Genomic DNA, 24,129 nt, shown 5'->3' with positions numbered 1-24,129 from the left:
TTAGTCTTAGGAAAGTGAAAGACCAATGAAGAGCTGCCTTCTGTTTGCTTACAAAATTACATATCTGTTTGTAAATGTTATTACACCCTGTGCACTTACATAGTTAACCTGCATAATTTGTACAATGTTATCAGGATATCCAAGTGGTTGTTCTCCACACTAGCAAATATGAGTAAACACACTCTTTTTGATGACTTCTCCATCACTTGCATTACTTATTATATTCATGGGGAAGCAGTTACACCCATATGGTCAAACAGTGCTTGGGGAATGGGAAGTAATCAGGTTTAATTTGAGGAAGAGAACAGTAGCCTATTCCCTTGGATCTACAGCCCCCTCAATGGCATCAAAGCATCAACTTGCAGGGAGGTCAAAATTTGCAACATATCATGTACTGATGACTCAACATAATGACATAGCCATACATACAGTGTAACATACAAAGGGTAATTTTGAGGTTTATAGTTATAGTTGTGTCATTTATAATTTATGTACATTCCAGTAACTTGATTTGCCTCTTGGCCAGGTACTGCTGAGGTACTACAGCATTCCTATTTATTAAGACATACCTCATTAAATATGCACAGTAACACAGTACTAAATTTTTGAAGTCAGTGTCAAAGGTTATGTAATAAATTTATTAAAGATAAAATTGTTTAGCATGTTAAAATAAAACTCTCATCAACATAATTAGTCTTCCAATTTAGATGTGTAAGGACTTTTTGTGGGAAAATAAATACTGAAGCCACAAATACATATCATAGTTAAACAGTCCAAGGTATTTAGTTTGTTGTATGTCATTAGTGACTAATCTGCTTCTCTAGAGAATTTTAGTTTATGAAACAAATATCAGAAATGACCACATTATTTATATCATTCTCTTAGAAACATATATGCAGAACATTAATATATGTGACAGTTTGGAGTTTTGAGACTCTCTGATTGAGGGTTTTAACCCCACCCGTGGTATGGTTTATTAACATACTGCACATTATACTGTAGAAAACATATTTCATATTGATTTTAAAATACAATTTACTACATACAGGTTAATGCACCACATCCTGTACTTCCAGTCTTAATATTTACACCAATATTCATGATTAATCATAAATGGCAAATTTAAGAATGTGCACTATGAATGATTTATTTCAATATTTTAGCCCTGATAACATTCAAAATGTAAAGTTTTACTTTTACAGTTCTCACTGAATTACCTAAGCTCTTGATAGCATTTATTGACTAAACACTAAAAATGTGACAAAAGCTGTTAATGCTACACAGGTAATCCTTAATCCTACAAAATAGAGCAACATTTTATCACTGATATGGTCACACTTAAAGTTAACACTATTGTACCTGAGTACCTACACTGACAAACAGTATTTTAAGTTTGTGTTAAGAGTAAAAATCCAAAATTCATTGCCACACTACACCAGGTAGTGTTTGGTGGTCTGCCCAGCAGCCACAAAAGGCATTATCAAACATTTATATAAAATATTTAACACTCAATCTACTCAAATTTCTCATAATATAATTTTGCTAAACATGTATTCAACTATTGCTCAAATTATTTGTGCAGTTTAACAGTGTGTGTTATTATGCTGAGCAATATTTATATTGAAGGGGATATATGATTTTTTTTAAGTGTTTATTATAATGTTATTACATACATCATGGTGGTTTTATTAAGTGTGCAATTCAGCTAATCCAGTTACAAGTACAGTTACATATATGAATTAAACCATTATTAATGCCTGCAATATCTGAAGAGTAATTTTCCAGGCAGTGCGAGTTTACCAATCTCTGACGTCTCAAGTGTAACACCATTGCTTTTGTTGCATCTGAAGAATTATGGGTGAATTGACTTTTATCTGTTAAGTTCCAGAATACAATAAATTCTTGCTGTTTACAAAAGTTACAATCCATACAATCACAGTGAACTGCGAAGTCTTGAACATCAAAACACTAATTCAGAGGAAAAAAATAGTAGTAAGGGACTGGAGCTCACAGAAAATCCCTAGCTCTCTCTCCAACTTTATAGATTACTTTTGACAACCAATAACTGGAGAACTGTCTAGAATCTACTTTGAATTCCAAGCATGAGAAAGAAAGGGCGAGTGAGAAAGGAGACAAGCAAAAGACGGGCGAGTTAGAGGGAAGGGACTGCCAAGTGAAAGGGCGAGTGAAAGCGATGGGGCTGAGAGTACAAATGAACATATGTGAGGAAAGGTGAGCAAGTATATAAACAAAACAATGTTCTAAAGCATATCTTCATTAAGCTGTTCAAAATTTTGCAGTAAAAACTGAGCAAAAACTTCAAAATGTGTTTTGGGAAAAAACAGTGTATGTATGGTAATGATTGTTTATAAATTTGTGTTAAATTATAGCAAAATATTATTATATACAGTAAGTTTAAGGACAAAATTCATTACTTCACATCCTCCCCATTTGATTTATGTGGTGTTAATAAGTGTAAACAGTCACCATAACACCACACAACAATGTCACTACTTGTGAGAAACTCTTGTATATTTCATAATTATTTATATTTTATAAAGTGACATACATTTCTAACAATAATTCTTTTATTATAATACAATATTTATTGATTTTTTTGTATTAATTTCTTGAAAAATTAATAATTTGTATAGTCTACCATGTAAATTACAGAAAATTAAGAATGTGTTTTAGCAATTCTTGACTGCAATGCATCAAGGATCCGAACAGCAAAATGGTATGCAAAATTAAATTGCAGTTTATTGAAAAAAATAATGAAAAACAATTGACAATTCCCAGAACCATTAATGGATACATAATCATGAATCTGGATTAGAAATCTTAGACAACTTATCCATGATACATGGTGCAACAATCAGAGCTAGCACCAAGGTTAGGAACTTCCTGTACTGCAGATATGTTACGTACTGAGCTCTTACTCTCAATATCCATACCAGTCCCTTCTATGGTACTTTGAAGACTTCAGTAGCATTTAATTCTGAAGCCATTGCTATACAGTAGGCACTTGTTCCCTTGATAAAGTATTAAGTACTTTTTAAAGCTTGACACTTATGAAGGCTTATGGCATTATTAGGGAACATATGTAATCACTATATTAGTTATGCTAAAGTAAGCACTTAACTATAGCTTAGAAATCTTCTTTACCTACATTAAATTGTAACTCAAGTTAATTTAAATCATCTCTCATGTAACATATGCTTTTAAGCTGCATGTCTAACAGATAATGCAAGCAAAATCTTTCCCAAAGATTCCAGTTGCCTGATAAGTTCAAGTCAGTTCCTGACCAGCAGGTCTGTGGTTTCTATACTGGACTTCATGTGGCCATCACCAACAATCTGACTGATCAGGTTGTCAACCAGGAGGCCTGGTCTGAGACTAGCCCATAGGGGCAGTGACCCTAGGAACTGTTTACAGCTAATCTACTCCCATTTTGGTTTTAAGTATCCTTAAGTTAACATACTTAAAATTCATGAGCAGCACTGAATGATCCCTAACAGCTAAGCACTTCTGTCATTATCATTATTTAAATTCATGGAGAATTCAGTGGGTTAGTACAACTTTCACAATAAGTGAAGCAAGTGTCATCTAATGTCTAAAAAATATGCAAACCATGAATGACATAAAAACAAAAGCACTATCACAGGCTTGGATCTATAATGAAGATCTTAGCAAGTTCACAGAATAATCCGATTCTCTATATAAAAATATGCATGTTATTTAACAAACAGCTTTTTATACAAATTTTGCAACTTTAATACTCATTCCCCTTGTTAGCATAGCAATATTAAAATACTAACAAAGGGAGCATACTCAACAGTATAAAAAGACTGATGGCACTTGACCTGAATACAAATATAACTCTGTTGTCATACAAATGCTGAGAAGCATTTAATATACAAAGTAAATCAGGTAATGTACTGTTACAATGCTTTATTAAAAATTCTGAAAGGAAGCTTAACCATTTCATACCTTTTGCATACAAATGTACAATCTTTTATAGAATTCTTGAAAGACTTCACAAAAGGCAGAAAGAAAAGGCACTTCTTAACATAAAAATATGTCAAGGTTTTAGAACGTTAAAAAAAAATTTGTTTTGATTTCATTCTCCTGATTTATATTGCAAGAAGAATCTATTATTCAGTGTATCATGCACTATAGTAAATACACATTCTTCTCATACTCATACAAATGAGATATAAACTATACAATCATTATTTTTCACCACAGACTAAAGTTTAAGGCTCATGTTTCACAGGATATATTATTAACACTTCTTGCTTTGAGTAAGACACAAGATACATTGTTGTATTATGCTGAAAATTATCTGCTATTGAAAAAATCACATTACCTGGCAGTAGTAAATTTCTGAGGATAGTTGAATTACAAAGTAATGTAATATCTCAGCTTTTATATAATTTCTTGCTGAAAGAAAGAATATCTTTCTCGGCCAAAAAAAAAAAAAAAACAGAGCTAGAAGCGAGGTAAAGGATTGCTCTTGGCATATTGTATTTACTACTGTAAGCATTGGTTGCTTACCTTAGCACCTTTGAAAATTCTGTTTGTAAATGGCAAACACAGTTTGATATGTATTTTTCACTCTTAGTAAAATATACAAAACTGTCAGCAACAGTCACTCATCTGGTTCATTCCAGATCTCTGTTATTCATTGGAAACCAACATTTGTTTTTGCTGATTTTTTTTGTAACAGTCAAAATATATTTTTTTCTATAACATCTCTTTGTAAACATTGTGATGTATCATTCAAAAGTTTTATTTCCAAAATATGAAGGTTCACAATTTGATCAATATCACAATGTATCATGCTTCATATTTCAGATTTGGTTACAAATTCAACAAATATCAATAAATTTTGTAAATTCAAAATTTAATATAGAGCACAAGGGCTCCATACAATTTAACAAATATAGAGATGTAGAAAAAAAAGAAAGCAGTGATGCAGCACTTCATTAGGTGTGCAAAATTGCTTCAATAAAACATCTCTCTCCACATGCTTTATTACCAACAAGCAACTGTAATGTTGCTACTGCAAATATTTCCACCAGTAATAGCTAGACAATGGACGGATGAGTTTTGATCAGGCACTTGATAAAGATAAAACAAGACTAAAGAATAATGAAAAAATCTATAGGTAACACAGTTACAATAGAATCCAGGCACTAAATACAAGACGAAAATCTTTATATAGTGTAATTTTCATTTAATATAAACTTAAAACTAATGGAATACTGACAATGTACTTAAAGTATTTAAAAAATATATAAAAATCTGTCATTATTGACTAGTGTGTACAATACACCAAAACACATACAATGTACTGCATTTCCTTAATGAATCATATAAACTAGAGAATAAATAAAGGTAATCAGGAAGCTTCCTGAACTCAATCTCCACTACTAATAATAAAAGTCAGCTGCCCAATCTTTCAATCTCCATAGACCAAGATTTCTCCTCACCAGCTCAGCTGAAACTTCCAGATGAAGGCTAACACTTCCCTGGATACACTGCTAATGCTTTCAACAATGACTGGCAATTAAAAACACCCAAATGAGGGGCCCAGAATGCCACTGGGAACATCAGGTTCTTTTCACCTGTGCAGCTTCACCAAAATAGTAGCACTTTAATTCCTCATCTGAAAGAGACAGATAAATTTTTATTTAGTTTTGTGATTATTCTACACAAGAAATGATTCCACTTAAGTTTATTAACTTAATTAGGGTAATATACTTCACAAAAATCAGTATGGATGACAAAGATTTGTGGATGATAATAATGATCAAGCTTGAAAAGGAGCTAAAATTAAGCATATAGTATTCAGTTTTATTTTTTAACATGGCCATTTTCCACCAAGGCAGGGTGACCCAAAGAAGGTAACCACGTTTCACCACCATTCATCCTTTAGCTGTCTTTTTTAAAAACAAATGGACATAAAAATTATAATGATGCAGAGAGCTACCAGCTATCATTAACAGTGCAAGCATTGTACTTCCTTCTTTCAGAACCGAAGTCCTCTTAACCAGTTTCCCCCTGAATTCCTTCATAAGATATTATTATGATTACACTCTAACAGCATATCAAATCCCAAGTCATTTACTGTACCTTTGCCTGCAGTAACATAATTTGCTCATACATGCTTACTGGATGCACAAACTCCTACATCTCAAAAACTTTTTTTCACCTCTTCCTCCCAATTCTTCATGGGATGTCCCTTTGACCTTCCATCCACTCCAGTTATACATATCCATGGTCACCCTATCTTTCTAAATAACCAAATCATCTTATAAAATCCTCCTGTTTTATGAATAATTGCTTAGCCCCTTGACTGTCGAAACCCCAAATCCTGAAGTGTCTTCTTGTGTTGAAAAATTTTTGAAAAATAAAAAAAAAAAATTTTCTTATGAAATGACAGAGAATCTTTTCCTGATGGTAATGACACCAAAAGAACGAAATCTGATGGAAAACTTACAGAATTACGCTCTCGCGAAGTTAGCGACCTTGGCGATATTTATGAATCAGTGATTTCGCCCACTTTGAGCCCTATTTTTGGCTAATTCTATTGTTTCAGTCGACCAAACTCATAGCTATTGCTTTAGAACTCCATTTGATCTATCTATTGAGTACAAGAAACTGCCCATTTACCAATTTCAACTACCCAATAACGTGGTCAGAAATTTGCAATTTGCCCAATTTCACGCAAATAAAAAATACGACAATTTCAAAACAGGGTCCAGAATGAACAATGCAGACATTCCTGGCTCTAAAATAACATTGTCTTTGTTCATCAGTCATGTCTCCAGGCCCCTCTGATATTACTCTTCCTTTCTATTTTGAATTTTTATTCAAACAAAAAATAGAAGATTTACTGTTATGCAGACTACTGCAATATTGCAATAATTGTATAAATAATGTCAACCCATTCATGACTGCATATTAGAATGGCTAGTTGGACATTTATTGGACAATGAAATCATTTGTTTACTTTTTGAACATCGGCAAAAATCAAGCATTTCCCCTACTTTGAACTCCATTTCAAGGTTTTTTTCTTAGTAAAACCAATCAAAATCACCTCTATTTCTATAATATGTTTGCCATTCTATCAAATGAGACCAAGAAAACGAGAATACAACCACAAAATTGGCGTTTTAATCCAAAAAAAAGTCGGATTTTTTTTTCTCATTATGCACTGCATGCTGCAGGATTTTTTTATATAGTGCACACTGACCACAGAGACCCATTCTCTCACATGTGGGCCTACTAGCTTTCTCCTGCTTGATTTGAAGCTGCTAGAATTTTTGAGTATATATACGTCAAACACGGTGGCCCATAAGACTTATATATACGACCGAAACAGTCAAAAGGTTAATATTACAAAAGAGGTATTAATGATACACAACTGTCATTACAACTATTATAAGCCCCAAAAAAAGGCATGTGGATATTTTTTTTATTTTCATAAACAGTAAAGAGCAGTGTATACTACTGCATGATCTTTTTACAAAACCTTAGAGAGGACTATTAGTTGATTAATAAAAGCCTGGATTGATGCCATAAATTTTTAAATGCACAGTGTATACTATACTGCATATTTACAATTATAATCATACACCAAATTTATAGCTTTCCATGTTCACATGCTTCAATTATAGTTCTTTTTTTTTTATTCATGGGCCTCCCACAAACAGCTATAATTATTCTTGCTTATTTTTTTTTTTTAGTATAGTAGTTCCCTTTTTTTTTCACATAATCCAGAAACCAAAAGAAATCACTGAAATCATTTAAAATTTAAAATCATTTACTGGATTTATTACACTTAAATTTCTTTTCTGTTGAGATTTTTCCATATAAATGGATGTTAAAGCAATATTTTGGAGAAAATATTGCCCACATGTCAAACAAAACTTCTAGACAAAATTTTGTGGTATTTCGAGATTCTGGATATTTAGAGATTCTGGATCTCTAGGTCCTGACTGTCACAAAATGTACGGTTCGGCTGTGTATGTGTTTAATTTATTAGTAATGATTAAACTGCAAAAAATCATGAAGCATCTTCCTCCTATAAGAGATACCTGCATATAAGAAAAACTGTGAATTAAATGGATAGTGTACAAATATTATTACCTGCAACAGTATGTTGTTGGCTTCTCTGGTGGATCTTCAGGAGCCAGAGTTCGGATCACAGGTATTGTGGTTTGGGAGTTTGATCTTACTTCCAAAATGCGACCAACAAGCCACTTCATAGCATCACCTAAATTTAAAGAAAAAAGTCATGATAAATAAACCATCAGTAAAGAAAATAAGACATTAAATAATCCATGTATAGAGATATATGTAACTGCATTTTTCAAAAAGCTGGATTTCTTCAGATATATCATTTTTAGTTATAAGGACTCATGATGGTTACATAACCATATTGCTGAAATCATATATTTAAGAATGTAGCCTCATGCTAGTAATCAAAACTGAACATTTATCTTAGAGGATCATATTTATGGAAAAATAAGCTTTCATATGAACCATGAATTATGTAATTGTGGTTAGTACTGCACTGTATAAGAATACAATAGTACAAAGTTACTAATCTTGTTTTGCAATATCAATACAATCAAAAAGTTACTCTTTCTGCTTTTTTATCACAAGCTTCTCCCAAAACATTATCAGTAATGCAGACTCGCCTATATTAATATCTTCTTTGGCTGATGTGAGGAACCATGCATCAATATGATATTGCTTGCAGAAGTTGGAGATGACCTCAGGTTGTATGCTGATTGTATCTATGTCACACTTGTTGGCCAACAGAAGCACTGGAAGAGGTCGGCCATCTCCCAGAGTCACCTTTTCACGAATATCACTGACCCACTGCAATTAAATATTGCTTTCAGAATGAACTTACAAGTACTGTACTACAAGATTAAATTACATATTCTTTAAGGAGCATGTAAATGAGGGTAAGTTAATTAAACAAGATGTTATTCTGAAATTGAAATCTAAGCAAATTTTAAAAGTAATGTGCCTCAAAGCTGCAGCCTTCATGACCCAGTTTCTCTTACAAGTACAGTAACACAATAAAAAACAATGATGATTCTATTTTGCAACACTTACCCCCATCCATGTACACTGCTCTTTCCATTCTTTTTCATCATCATTTTCCTCTTAATCGAGCATTTCCTTCTACCTGTTTCCTTTCATTCACACTTGCAAATGCTTTTTAAGGCAATAATCCCCTTAACAAATAAATTTATAAGGCAATCCTTGCTCTTATCTCAGTGAATACAAATAATTTAACCAGCATGAGAATTTCTTCAGCAAATATTTCAAGTGCTTTGAGAACTTATTGTCTGGATTGTAAAAAAAAAAAAAGTAAAATTATCAGAGGTTAATTCTATTACAAACTTTTATTGTTTTTATTTCTGATGCTTAATTTCTTAAGGGACTGCCCTTTCTTGAGGTGACGGATTTTGGTAAATCTCCTTATAATTCAACTGTTTTCAGTTCCCTTATCAAAGACATAACACATGAAGACATATGTACTTTTAACGGAAAAATTCAACACAAGGTCACACTCTCAACAGTGTCCATAAAGAGAATAAGCCTTCAAAATTGATATACTGGTAAATACTAATACAAATTAATGATTTTTTTAATTTAAATATTTGCCAGTACTGTTTTATACTGACACTTCCTAGAATTCATCTAAGAATACATGAAGAAAATCCAGCATAACCTTTGCAAGTCATTAATTTAATGTGAATTTAATGTCAATAAGGGTTAATATCAGCTGGTGTAACAAACATCTCAAGTAGCAGACTACTCATTCAAAATGACTCACGAAATCGTAATGACACGATTGCAAACAAACCATACCACGGGTGGGGTTTGAACCCGCGGTCAGAGTGTCTCAGAACTCCAGACCGTCGCGTTAGCCACTGGGCCAGCTAGCTTCAACAAGATTCATCCAACTAGGTATATTTCTACACCATAGGAAGGTTAGCATAGGCACCACTGCGTCCACAAATGCAAGTTTTTTACAGACGAATCTCCCGCTAGCATGGCCATGACAAACTCTAGCTCAAGTCCCCTCAAAGCCGTCAACATGACTCACTTCACGGCCATGCTAGCGGAAGATTCGTCTATAAAAAACTTGCATTTGTGGACACAGTGGTGCCTATGCTAACCTTCCTATGGTGTAGAAATATACCTAGATTCTGGATGAATCTTATTGAAGCTAGCTGGCCCAGTGGCTAACGCAATGGTCTGGAGTTTTGAGACTCTCTGACCGCGGGTTCAAACCCCGCTTGTGGTATGGTTTACTCATTCAATATGAATGAGCAGTAAACTTCCATCTCTATAATAAAAGTTGTTCATCATTCATAAGCTCACTAATCATAACCCTCAAGTTTGATTGAATAAATATTATAATAACCTTGAGAACTGCATCAAATGTTGGGGGTCTTGAGAGATCAAACACAACAATAGCTGCTACTCTGTAAACAAAAAAAAAAAAAAAAAAAAGAATGTAACAATACTATAAAATCTCTAAAGTAGAATACTACTCCTCATTTTCAGTCATAAATATGTTATTAAGAGTGAAAAACAACTTAAAGATATGCACTACAGTACTCTGTACTGTATTTCCAGCACTGGAGCAAGTGAAAATGTTATTTTTTTCTAAAACTGCATTCTGACTTGACTAATAAGAAACTATGAGAAATGGATAAATATTTACTAATGGCTAGTAATTTTGCAACTGCTTTACAAAACACAGATGTGTTTAAAGTGTATAAATTCTGTACAGTACTTATTTTTCTTCACGGGTCTCATGCAGCACACAGAAAACCACAAACATGTTTTGGTGTAAATGGAAAACTAAGAACTAATTGAACTATCCAATTACAGCTAAAAATTAACATTTAGATAAATAATACAGCACAGGAACTGTGATAAGTAAAGCTTCTAAAAATGTAAAATTATTAAATTTAAAAATACTTACGCATATTTGTAGTATACGCGAGTCATGTGGCCAAATCTCTCATGTCCAGCAATGTCCCTAAAAAAAAAGCATATATAGTAGGTTAAATAAAAGAAACATATGCTAATGGTAAGTCTGAACTGGCTGGGATATGGGAGGTATAGTAACTGAAACTGATCCAAAAAAGGAAACAGTTCCAATTCCTTGAGCTTGAAAATTTAATTAATACGTATTTAGAAATATCATTTATAAGACTTCAAACAATTTCGATATGTATATATCTATATGCTGTACGTATTACATAATACACATATTTTTTATTATTTATTATTTATTATCACACTGGCCGATTCCCACCAAGGCAGGGTGGCCCGAAAAAGAAAAACTTTCACCATCATTCACTCCATCACTGTCTTGCCAGAAGGGTGCTTTACACTACAGTTTTTAAACTGCAACATTAGCACCCCTCCTTCAGTGCAGGCACTGTACTTCCCATCTCCAGGACTCAAGTCCGGCCTGCCGGTTTCCCTGAACCCCTTCATAAATGTTACTTTGCTCACACTCCAACAGCACGTCAAGTATTAACCCTTTGAGGGTTTTGGTCGTACTAGTACGTTTTACGCGTAGGGGTTTTTGACGTACTAGTACTCATAAATTCTAGCGGCCTCAAATCTAGTGGGAGAAAGCTGGTAGGCCTTCATATTGAAAGAATGGGTCTATGTGGTCAGTGTGCACAGTCTAAAAAAAATCCTGCAGCACAGTGCATAATGAGAAAAAAAAAACTTCGACCATTTTTTTTTAATAAATCAGCGACTTTGCAGTGTATTTTCGTATGGTATTTATTGTTGTATTCTAGTTTTCTTGGTCTCATTTTATAGAATGGAAGACATATTACAGAAATTGAGATGATTTTGACTGGTTTTACAATGAAAGGTGCCTTGAAATTGAGCTCAAAGTAGCAGAAATGTTCGATTTTTACCAAACTTCAAAAGTAAACAAATCGTGCCAAGCGTGCAATACACATCAACTGGTGAGTCTAATATTCTTTTACAAGTGCACCAATAATATTTATACCATTTTTTACACTAATGCAGTAGTCTGCATAACAGTAAATCTTATATTTTTTGTGAGAATAAAAATTCAAAGTGGAAAGCAAAAGAATATAAGAGGGGCCTTGAGACGTGACTAATGACTAGAGGAAATGTCATTTTAGTGCCAGGAATGTCTTTCTTGTTTATTCTGGACCCTATTCGGAAATTGGCATCTTTTGAAATTTGTGTGAAATTGGCAAAATTGCTAAATTCTGACCACTGTACTGGATAGTTGAATTTCTAAATGGGTGGTTTCTTGCACCCATTCGATAGAAAAAATGGAGTTCTAGCGAAATATGCATGTTTTTTGTCGACTAGTACAGTGAAATTGGCCGAAAATGGGGCTCAAAGTGGGCAAAATCGCCGATGCGTAAACATCGCCGAGACCGCTAACTTTGCGAGAGCATAATTCCGTAAGTTTTCTATCAAATTTCAAACTTTTGGTGTCTTTATGATCGGGAAAAGATTCTCTATCTTTTCATAAGAGAAAATAATTTTTTTTTTTTTTTAAATTTGGCCGACCCTGAGAACGAGTTTCGGAGAGGGCCTGTCGACCCTCAAAGGGTTAAAAACCATTTGTCTCCATTCACTCATATCAAACACGCTCACGCATGCCTGCTGGAAGTCCAAGCCCCTCGCACACAAAACCTCCTTTACCCCCTCCCTCCAACCTTTCCTAGGCCGACCCCTACCCCGCCTTCCTTCCACCACAGACTGATACACTCCTGAAGTCACTCTGTTTCACTCCATTCTCTCTACATGTCTGAACCACCTCAACAACCCTTCCTCAGCCCTCTGGACAACAGTTTTGGTAATCCCACACCTCCTCCTAACTTCCAAACTACGAATTCTCTGCATTATATTCACACCACACATTGCCCTCAGACATGACATCTCCACTGCCTCCAACCTTCTCCTCGCTGCAACATTCATCACCCATGCTTCACACCCATATAAGAGCGTTGGTAAAACTATACTCTCATACATTCCCCTCTTTGCCTCCAAGGACAAAGTTCTTTGTCTCCACAGACTCCTAAGTGCACCACTCACCCTTTTCCCCTCATCAGTTCTATGATTCACCTCATCTTTCATAGACCTATCCGCTGACACGTCCACTCCCAAATATCTGAATACATTCACCTCCTCCATACTCTCTCCCTCCAATCTGATATCCAATCTTTCATCACCTAATCTTTTTGTTATCCTCATAACCTTACTCTTTCCTGTATTCACTTTTAATTTTCTTCTTTTGCACACCCTACCAAATTCATCCACCAATCTCTGCAACTTCTCTTCAGAATCTCCCAAGAGCAAAGTGTCATCAGCAAAGAGCAACTGTGACAACTCCCACTTTATGTGTGATTCTTTATCTTTTAACTCCACGCCTCTTGCCAAGACCCTCGCATTTACTTCTCTTACAACCCCATCTATAAATATATTAAACAACCACGGTGACATCACACATCCTTGTCTAAGGCCTACTTTTACTTGGAAATAATTTCCCTCTTTCCTACATACTCTAACTTGAGCCTCACTATCCTCGTAAAAACTCTTCACTGCTTTCAGTAACCTACCTCCTACACCATACACTTGCAACATCTGCCACATTGCCCCCCTATCCACCCTGTCATATGCCTTTTCCAAATCCATAAATGCCACAAAGACCTCTTTAGCCTTATCTAAATACTGTTCACTTATATGTTTCACTGTAAACACATATACATGGATGAAATCAATACTGTATTAGTATAACAATTATAATTTCTCCACTAAAATTAGTCTACCAACAGAGCTCAACTCAAGCTGAAAAAAATGGGCACAAACCAAAGCTGGACGGTGACTTTAGTTTTAGCATCCCAGTCCAAGGTTTTAACTGCAAAATCCACTCCAATAGTCAGCTTGTAGTATGGACTGAAGTGACCTTCTGTGTAGCGTCGAATCACAGCTGTCTTACCTGTCAAGTACACGAGGATATTAGAAGTCAAAGTCATGTTAATATTTATGAAAAACATGTTACATATATGCAAAAGGGAGAAATGGGAGAGGGGGAGAAAATGAGGGGGAAGGGGTGACAATGAGACAAAATGGATAGCAAAAAGGCATAAAATAAAGAGAGAGAGAAAACACAGTAAGAGGAAAGAGATGGAGAAAGTGAGAGAGAGACTGGGACAGTGAGGAGAGAGAGAGGGTGGGGGAGAGATAAAGAGTGGGAGTAAGAGAAAAAGGGTTAGATAGAGAAAGAAAGAAAAAAGGGAAGAGGGAGAAAGAGATATAGAAGCAGAGAAGCAGATAGAAATGAAGATAAAAAAAGAATTGAAGAAAGATAAAGAGAAAGTGGATATGGGGAACAAAGGGAAGATAGTAATGGAGAAACTGAGAAAGGCAGGAAAAGGAAAAGTTACATTAATTAACTGGGCACTAAAGGAGTGGCAGTGTTCCTATCAAAACATTTGTGGAAACAGATTATGGAGAGGAAAAACAGCTGTGTGAAAGGAAACTCCTATATTACCTATAAGCAATAAAATCATTAGATAACTCTCTCAAAAGAATAATAATAAAAACAGGAAAAAATTAAAAGGTCTCCATGGCAAGCATCTTATTGACACTTTTTTATTAGAAGATTATTTGTGGAGTGGTTTGCATTTTCTAAAATCTATTTTGTCTATTAATTTTTGGTATGGAATGGAGAAGATACATTTACACCAAACTTTGAGTATGAAAGTATAGGTAGCCAGAATGTTTGTAAACAGTATGTGTTTTTCATTTACCTGTCTTATTAACCATATGGTGAATGCCTTTTCTCAAAAATCTATTGGATTTATACTCAAATGTACATTATGAAGTATTTGGTTGTTTTAAAGAGCATTTTGAAAGCAATGAACATAATATATAAGACTATATTCTTCTTTAAACTAACCATAATGTGCAGTATATAATGAAAAATTTAAAGAAATAAACCAGTTACATTTATAGTCAAATTTAAGACATATTGTTTTATCTCTTTATTATACTGCCTACATAATTATTGTAGAACATTAAATATGTACAGCAGCCATATACTATTATTCTTTCAGTTTCAATAATATCAGTTTTTATATGTGAATTTATCAATTTAACTAAATTAAAATTAATCACCATTAATCAATCCAACAGACATTGTGTCATTAATAAAGGATAATAAAAAATCGCTATTTTTTTTAAAGTAAAGCTCTTGGTCTTACATTTTTAACTAACAGAACACTTTATTTTTTTAAATTAAAGCTTTTATGTTGCAATTATTTTGTGAATATTTGGGATATTATATTGAAAGTACCAATCACAGTAGTTTATAATCTTTTTCAGTGGATAATGCATGATAAAATAAAATCTGGGCATATTTCAGTCTAACAAAAAACAATTAATCGAGCCTTTATTACAAGGAATTACTTCGGCACACCAGTTAACATCACCTAACAGAACTATATTTCTCAACTTTGTATATTATGTGCTTACTGAGGTAATACAAACACACTCTCAATACTCATTCTCAAGATAGATGAAAAAGTATTTTCTCAATCCTGACTGTCGCCACATTTTTTTTTGTATTTTCCAGGTATACACCTTAATTGTTACGATAATATGCCGCTGACTCACCGACGCCAAACTCTCCAATAACGAGGACCTTAAATTGTAGCTCCCTAGGTACTGTGCTGTGCTCAACGGGGGCCACGGCGGTCATCTTGGCACCTTGTTACTACGTCTGGAGCCTCCAACACCCGCGCATCACTAATCACCTTCCTGGAAATCCAGTCATGTGACGAATATTTACCTGCGTTCGCATTCTCGACGTCAACTTCCCGATACAAAGACTTTTCATTCCCCAGGGCGACCAAACCCACCCATTTATCCCCAGACAACTTTTTTTAACAGATCTAATAATGTTATTTTATTGTTTCTAATTAAGATCTGCTGTGTAGTTATTTTATAAAGACAATGTGCCAAAGTTGGAGGTGAGGGCACAAGATGGGACAATCTTTGTTTACGGTGGTCTCACCTGCGCGCATGCGCACTGCCTCCAGTCAGGTATCTGGCGAAATTTCGAAAGGAAATGAAAGGCATCAGAGTCGCTTTTCAATTATCCATTTTGTTTTGGCAATATTTTAATTCGCATGCTCGCACACGCTTATAGCTATCCATAATGATTCTAATTCGTAAAGATTATTTTCCATAATGAATAAATATATGTGAATATGTTTGTGGATGATGCAAAAATTCTACGCAAAATACGCAATATAAATGACTACATTCCTACACGACTGTTAAGTGAGCAAATAGTGACAAGCGGATCCACAAAAACCTCATGGAATTTAGTGTCGATAAATGTTAAGCCAGAAATGCAGTAACATGTGTTTTACCATCAACATTATATGCACCAGGGATATATAACAACAACTTAATAATAATAATAATAATAATAATAATAATAATAATAATAATAATAATAATAATAATAAATCTTTATTTCTACAAGTACATGTACAAATGACATCAATGACATACTACTATAATGCCCCTTGTAATGCAGAGCATTTCGGGCAAATTAGGTCAGTATTTTGCCCAGGATGCGACCCACACCAGTCGGGTAATACCCAGGTACCTATCTACTACTAGGTGAACATGAGCAGCAGGTGTTTTAAGGAAACACGTCCTAATGTTTCCATCCGTACCGGGAATCGAACCACAGACCTCAAAAACCTTCAAAACTAGGGACGCCAAGCCAATGATGATCCTCTTAAAATCGCTTGTTCTTTCTAGGCTGGAATACTGCTGTACACTAACTGCCCCCTTTAAAGCTGGAGACATTGCAGACCTGGAGAGTGTACAAAGAACTTTCACGGCACACTTAAGTACTTTAAAGCACCTAAATTACTGAAAACGGTTAAAGGTCCTTCATCTGTATTCCCTGAAACGCAGGCGAGAGATACATGATAATATACACTTGGAAGGTCATGGAGGGATTGGTACCAAACCTGCACACGAAAATCACTCCCTAGGAAAACAAAGACTCAGCAGATGTAACATTCCCCCGATGAAAAGCAGGGGTGCCTCAAGTACATTGAGAGAGAACACAGTAAGTGTCAGAGGCCCAAGACTGTGTAACTGCCTCCCAGCATACATAAGGGGGAATACCAATAGACCCCAGACCCCTGGCTGACTTCAAGAAGGCATTAAACAGGCACCTAAAGTCAGTACCTGACCAACCGGGCTGTGGTTAGTGCGTCAGTTCGCGTGCGACCAGCAGCAGCAGCCTGGTTGATCAGACCCTGATCCACCATGAGGCCTGGTCTCAGACCGAGCCGCGGAGGCGTTGACCCCCAAAACCCTCTCCAGGTACTCTACCATCTGATCATAAATCACCTAGGGCATTGTACCAGTAGAAATGAAAATACCAGTAGTAGTAGTGGTGGGGGGGGGGGTAGTTATATCAAGTATCTTTATCACTTCTACTTCTACCTTAAGGAGAATTACATTGACTTCTGTCATCAAGAGGAAACTTGATATGTTCCTGAAACCTTAAATGAACTGCATACTGTTAGTACTAACAGCCTGAATGATCAGGCTATCAATCAAGAAGTCTAGTCTGGTACAAGGTTGTGGGGGCGGTGACCCCTAGAATTAATGTTAGATATTTTCCTGGAATATCAATGCATGACCATTTTTTACTTAGGGAACGAATACATAGCATACGTTTAAGACTTAAACTGGCCATGAGGACACAGAGATTATATACTAATACTAATATATAAATATTACATTGGCCTGGTGGCTAAAGCTCCCGCTTCACACACGGAGGGCCTGGCTTCGATTCCCGGCTGGTGGAAACATTTCGACACGTTTCCTTACACCTGTTGTCCTGTTCACCTAGCAGCAAATAGGTACCTGGGTGTTAGTCGACTGGTGTGGGTCGCATCCTGGGGGACAAGATTAAGGACCCCAATGGAAATAAGTTAGACAGTCCTCGATGACGCACTGACTTTCTTGGGTTATCCTGGGTGGCTAACCCTCCGGGGTTAAAAATCCGAACGAAATCTTATCTTATCTTATCTCTCTTAACTTAGGATGACCTAATCAAGTCAAACAATGACTTATTTCTGTTTTTTTCCTGTCATGGAAACTGTTTATGCACCTCATCCCAGACAGAATTAAAGGCAGCTAGACAGTGTCGTCAGCAGGGAGACTTGATGAGGTCTTTTTGGTCTGATATCTGCCTTTATCATGTACTAATCATGCTACTGAAGTGTCCCATATCAGGCTGATATATTTCAGTGCGTCATATAAAACACATCTCGTGTAACAGAACTTTATAAGGGCAAACAATTAACCTGTGATCCCATCATATAAATTTCAGAAAAAAACAATAGATGTATCTAATTTATCCAGAATCCGTACTTAGGGTTTTTGAGGCATTGTTACAGCCGCGGTACTGTTATTTTTTTTTATTATTCCTGATGTATTTAATTGTGGTAAATAGACAAATTAGCCGCTAAATTCCTCAAGCTGTCCGCCACTCCTATTATTTATTCATCACCATCATGTACTGACACCACAATAATAAAACCATATTTACGAGAGTCGTAATTATGGATTTTCATTCTGCAGCTGTTTCTAATAATCTTTTTGGTGCCCATTTAGGGGACTGTTTATTAGATAACTTTTTTTTAACTAAAGTAATAGAGTCACTACAATCTTTCATAAATCTATATTATCATATTTCCGATCTCCTGGATTTTTTTTTTTTTTTTGAGATTATTCTGCTGTTGCAATTAAGAATATTGATTTATTTTCCACATAATATTAGTAAAGGCAGGCGTAACCTTCTGCGTGTCATAGAAAGAAGGAAAATGGCATAATAATAACACATAGTTGTAAGGGTATGGCAGCTGGCCAGGGTAGAGCAGAGTGCCCTGCCAACTTCAGTTGTGCCACACAGCCTCACCGTCTTCTCTTACACTTCATCTCCACAATTGTCGGTTCTCAGCCTACGAGTATTTCACGTCTGCATCCATGATGTTAAAAAACTAATTTTATTTTAACATTGGCATATGCATATGAACTGTGTATAGAAGAGCGACGGACTGTTGAACATACGGCTGAAAATATATAGTAAGGATGATTGATCGAGGCAACTCCTAGAAACGTCTAAAATATTGATAAAAGGCATCACAAGATCAACCTTATCTTCACAAAAGTGTCGTGCTACTATACAACATCTCGTTCAGTAATCAGAAGAAACCTCTGAAAAAACTGCGTATCTGTAAGAACAACTGATCATGCCGCCACATAAAGAAGTAAATACTCTCCAAGCATTCGCTAAGGATAAAGTACTCTACAATGTGTGTGCCGTCATTCTCGATGAGATTTACTTCGGTCAGGATGAAGACTGGGAAATCTACGGCCCTCCTGCCTTGTCTGTACGACTAGGGTTAGTGAGAGACGTCCTTAGCAGTTCTCTCAGTCCGGGGATTCTTGAGGACTTGCTCAACACTATCCTCTCGCGAGACGAAGCTGTAGAAGCCACTGTCAGATACCTCGCTATCCAACTTCTTCTTGTGGAAGGTGTGCGCAATTTAACGATTGGAAATTTCCCAGAATCTTATTTTGCACTAGTGTTGGAGGCAACAGCTAAGAGCGGTGCAGGCATCCAACAGCTTGATCTCCGTGGATTGTGGGTAAGGGATGAGCACAAATATGCTCTCATCAGGACACTGCGTAAGCTTTGTTGCATCAGACGACTGACATTGCGCTATTGTTGTGACGATGAGATGCTGGCTACATTGGGCAAGTACTGTGAAAACCTGCAGAAGCTGGACGTGTGTGGGTCACGGGCGATCACTGAGGCTGGTCTGAAGAACCTCTGTGATAATCCATCCCGTGTTGCCTGGGGTTATCTCACGGAAACTCTGCAGATTGTTGACCTGGGAGGACCCGGGGCCCAGGAACTGCCTCCTCAGCTCCCCAGCTACCTGTTGCTTAACCTCCCACATCTGGTTAGTCTCGGCTCATATGAACGAACAGGTGCTGCAGTTGAGCTTGCACTCCAGACGAAACCAAATAAGCAATTTGCCTTACGATATATGCATGACGTTTTCACCTCTGCCAGTCGATACCATGCCATCATTAAAGCTTGTCCCAAAATACAAGCTATTTATCTGGATAGCCCAAAGGACTCGGCCGTCCATTATTTAGATATGTTTCAGGACCTAAAAGAGGTAAAATTACACAAAGTGAGGTGGAGTGATCTGGAAATCGCTCTTAATAAAATGGGATCGCGTTTACGTAGCTTGTTTCTGTTAACAATGTTTGGTCAAGTTGATCTGTTAGACCTAGGGAGACTCTGCCCTAACTTACTTCGTCTTGAGATCCATCAAGCATCACTTGTATGTTCTGAAGTAGAACACCCCACTGCCTTCAGTAAAGTCCGTGAGCTGCTTATATACACAAGTCAGTTAAGTACGTTCTGCGTCAAGGTGTTGTTGAATCAATGTATCGCTCTTGAGCACCTGTGTCTGGGTGAGTGTGGTCAGCTGTCTGATGAAGCTATCATCGCCAGCCTCATGGACCATTCTCTGCAATACGTTCGAGAAATCTGGTTTGGTATAGCGGAGAACCTGACCATGCATACGATAGAAGCACTACTGGAACACTGCCCCCGTCTAATCAGTCTGGGTAACCTGGCCGCCTGGAGGGTTCATCCTGATGATATTGACCTGCTGAGAGTGCAGTTCCTCCTCACCAACACTGACCTCACTCTTCATGAGTTCGGCCCACAAGAGGATGAGTGGATACCAATGGTAGACGTTTGATGCATTAGTATTTTAGAGTGTATAACTTTGATGAGGTGACCTCAGTATCCCGTACGGCCAGCTTCCCTTACCTCAGTGCGCCCGAAAAGAATAATACAGGGTTTGACTTAAGTTTCTAATGTAGTTAAGAATCAGCACTGAAGATTTAAAGGAAGTAGAGACATTTCTAAAATATATCGACACTAAGTTTGAAGCTGCTCAGAAGTTGCAATCTCAAGTTACTGGCACTGAAGGTTTGAAACTCATGGGATGAAAAGCAGCGCTGTATAGCCCTTGTGGCTTAGCGCTTCTTTTTTATTATAATAATAATAATGGGATGAAAAAATCAGGCACCAGCTTAGAGGTACCATTATGGGGATATCTAATGGGTATAGAACTGTGGTGTGACCTATTCTGTTTTATTAAAGGAATACGGAAGTGTAAACTGAGTGCAGAACTGGTGTGACCTATTCTGTTTTATTTAAAGAACTGTAGAACTGTGATATGACCTAGTCTAGTATGTAAATGAGTGTGACACTGTAATGTGACCTAGTCTGTACTTGTCCTAGATCAGAATGCTTCTAAAGTGATGAATGATACACCATTAACTGGCACACCAGTTATCGCCACAGAAGAAAAGAGAGGCCACCAACTAAGAAGGGTATTTATATGTTAATACTAATTAACTTCAAGGAACCAAATGTGCTGCAACAATAAGTGTGATCCCTGTGGTTACTTCAATGCACTGGTGGAGTCAGTAAGTGTAATCTCGAAACCCATCCATTATTTTTATATTGTGAACCTTTTAAGTGAAATATATGGTTGCTGTTAGTTTAAGTTGGTTGAATAGGTTTATCCTGTACCCCATACTCATCCTGCGGACAGTGGTCATGGCTGCTGTATCACCAAAACTCATATAATTCTGAAAATTATAAAATATATTCTATTAGTATTCACAGTGTATCGTTGTAATTTTTTTTTTTACCTGAGAACTTCAAAAAGGCATTTAAACATTCCTTACACAAATTAGTTGGTATGATCACAAGAAAAATATTTTCCCAAGTTGAATTGTATGATTTCTCATTAAGAAACTATGTATAATCATATATGGTTGTAATATTAATAATAATATTATTATTATTACAGTATATTCTCAAAAATTAGTGCTTAAATTATGATTGCAATGAATTTTGATCTTGAATGATATGCTACACATACTGAGCTACAAGTTTAGTAATAAAACCAGCAATAAGATAGTTTGTTAAGTTTAGGGTTGACACCTACAGTGACTACATATTGGCCATTATGGCCACAATCCACCTATATACTCTGCTTTACTCTCTAAAATGGGAACTAAAATAAATATTCAGTATGTATATATATATACTGAATGATATAAATGTATGGTTGGTTGGTTGCATTTAAAGCCTATCACATGAGGATCATTACTGCTGCTAGAAGTGGCAGCAAGGGTGGGTGGCAAAGGGCACTTAAGCCTCCCCAAAAATTACATCAACTTTGCAAATCCATCCCCAAAATAATAATAATGCCACTTCAAGACAGTTCCCTAGCCTCCTCTTTTTTCCAACCAGATTCTCACCTTAAACCCCTCCTATATAATACTTCTAGAGGCTACATGTTCCCTTTATGTCAGTTAAGGATACCTTAATGTATAAAGTAGGCATTAAGGTAAACTTTTAAATGTATATTAACCCCTTGACTGTCGCAACCCCCAATCCTGAGGTGTCTCCTGGTGTCGCAAAATTTAAAAAAAAAAAAAAAATTTCTTATGAAATGATAGAGAATCTTTTCCCGATTGTAATGACACCAAAAAACGAAATTTGATGGAAAACTGACGGAATTATGCTCTTGCGAAGTTAGCGACCTCGGCGCTGTTTACAAATCGGCGATTTTGCCCACTTTGAGCCCTATTTTCGGCTAATTCTGTTGTTCCAGTCGCCCAAACTCATAGCTATTTCTTTAGAACTCCATTTTTTCTATTGATTGAGTACAAGAAACTGCCCATTTACCGATTTCAACTACCTAATAATGTGGTCAGAAATTTGCATTATTATTATTATAATCAAAAAGAAGCGCTAAGCCACAAGGACTATACAGCGCTGCAGGGCAGGAAGGAAGTGAGGGCATCAGGTGGCAAAAGGGAGATGGATGAGCAACAGGTTACGGATAACAGCGGGGCAGTGGATGGTGAAAGGGTAAAGGGCAGCAAGAGACTGAACCAGAAAGGGCTGAGGGGAGTGCGAAAAGTATCATCAGAGTTTGTGGAGTAAATCGGTCGTTGTCAAGAAGTCAATGAGAGAGTCAGGATTAAAGGAGGGTCCATCAGCAAGAAGGGAAGGTAAAGAGAGAGTAGTAGAACGAAGACGACGTTGGAGGTAAATTCTGCGTGCTCGTTGATAGAGAGGGCAGTCTAACAGAATGTGGCTAATCGATACTGGAACTTGACACTGCTCACAGAGAGGAACAGGGTGCCTCTCCATGAGATACCCATGAGTAAGACGAGTGTGGCCAATGCGAAGGCGGGAGAGAGTGGTCTCCCAACTTCGGCACTGATGACAAGAAGACGGCCAGTAACCTATGCTCGGTTTAATAGAATGAAGTTTGTTACCGAGCAGAGTTGACCAACGTTGTTGCCAACGGGTGCGAAGGTGGGTAGCTATTGCAGCAAAATAGTCCAGAAATGGAACACCTCGATAGGAAATTGGTAGGTCATATACTGCTGACCGCGCAGCAGTGTCTGCCTGTTCATTGCCCTGTATGTCGACATGACCAGGGACCCAACAAAAAACAATATCTTTATGTTTGGTAGAGATACGGCGTAGCCAAAGTTGGATACGGAGAACTAGGGGATGAGATGTATCAAATTTTCGTATAGCCTGTAGAGCACTAAGGGAGTCTGAGACTACTACAAATGATGACACAGGCATAGATGCAATACGAATAAGTGCTGCAAGAATGGCATACAGTTCAGCAGTAAAAATGCTAGCTGAAGATAGTAAATGCCCTCGTACGACGCTGTCCGGAAACACTGCTGCGAATCCGACGCCGTCTGAAGACTTAGAGCCATCTGTGTACACAGCGGTGGCATGAGAATGGGAGTGGAAGTGATCAAGAAAAAGAGAGCGGGAAGCCACCGTAGGCAGTTGAGCTTTCGAGCAAGGGAGTGAGAAAGAACAGACCCGAACAGCTG

At 36.6% G+C, this 24,129-nt stretch overlaps 2 protein-coding genes across 2 annotated transcripts; one reads left to right on the top strand and one right to left on the bottom strand.

The window, feature by feature from the left end:
* Positions 1–26: 26 nt before the first annotated feature.
* On the bottom strand, positions 27–15,903 carry LOC128695450 (ras-related protein Rab-32B). Its single transcript, XM_053786072.2, has 7 exons — positions 15,730–15,903; positions 13,921–14,050; positions 11,027–11,083; positions 10,460–10,520; positions 8,712–8,895; positions 8,158–8,284; positions 27–5,671 (listed from the first exon to the last, which is right to left on the bottom strand). Exons 1-7 carry the CDS (start codon positions 15,812–15,814, stop codon positions 5,668–5,670), a joined length of 648 nt encoding a protein of 215 aa, XP_053642047.1. The 5' UTR covers positions 15,815–15,903; the 3' UTR covers positions 27–5,667.
* Positions 15,904–19,008: 3,105 nt separating this feature from the next.
* On the top strand, positions 19,009–22,815 carry LOC128695447 (uncharacterized). The gene has a single exon (XM_053786067.2). It carries the CDS (start codon positions 19,407–19,409, stop codon positions 20,937–20,939), a length of 1,533 nt encoding a protein of 510 aa, XP_053642042.1. The 5' UTR covers positions 19,009–19,406; the 3' UTR covers positions 20,940–22,815.
* The last annotated feature ends 1,314 nt before the right edge of the window (positions 22,816–24,129 follow it).

The sequence above is a fragment of the Cherax quadricarinatus genome, chromosome 50 (genome assembly GCF_038502225.1).
Source record: "Cherax quadricarinatus isolate ZL_2023a chromosome 50, ASM3850222v1, whole genome shotgun sequence".
NCBI classification, from domain to species: Eukaryota; Metazoa; Arthropoda; class Malacostraca; order Decapoda; family Parastacidae; genus Cherax; species Cherax quadricarinatus.
This window is presented reverse-complemented; position numbering and strand designations above follow the sequence as displayed.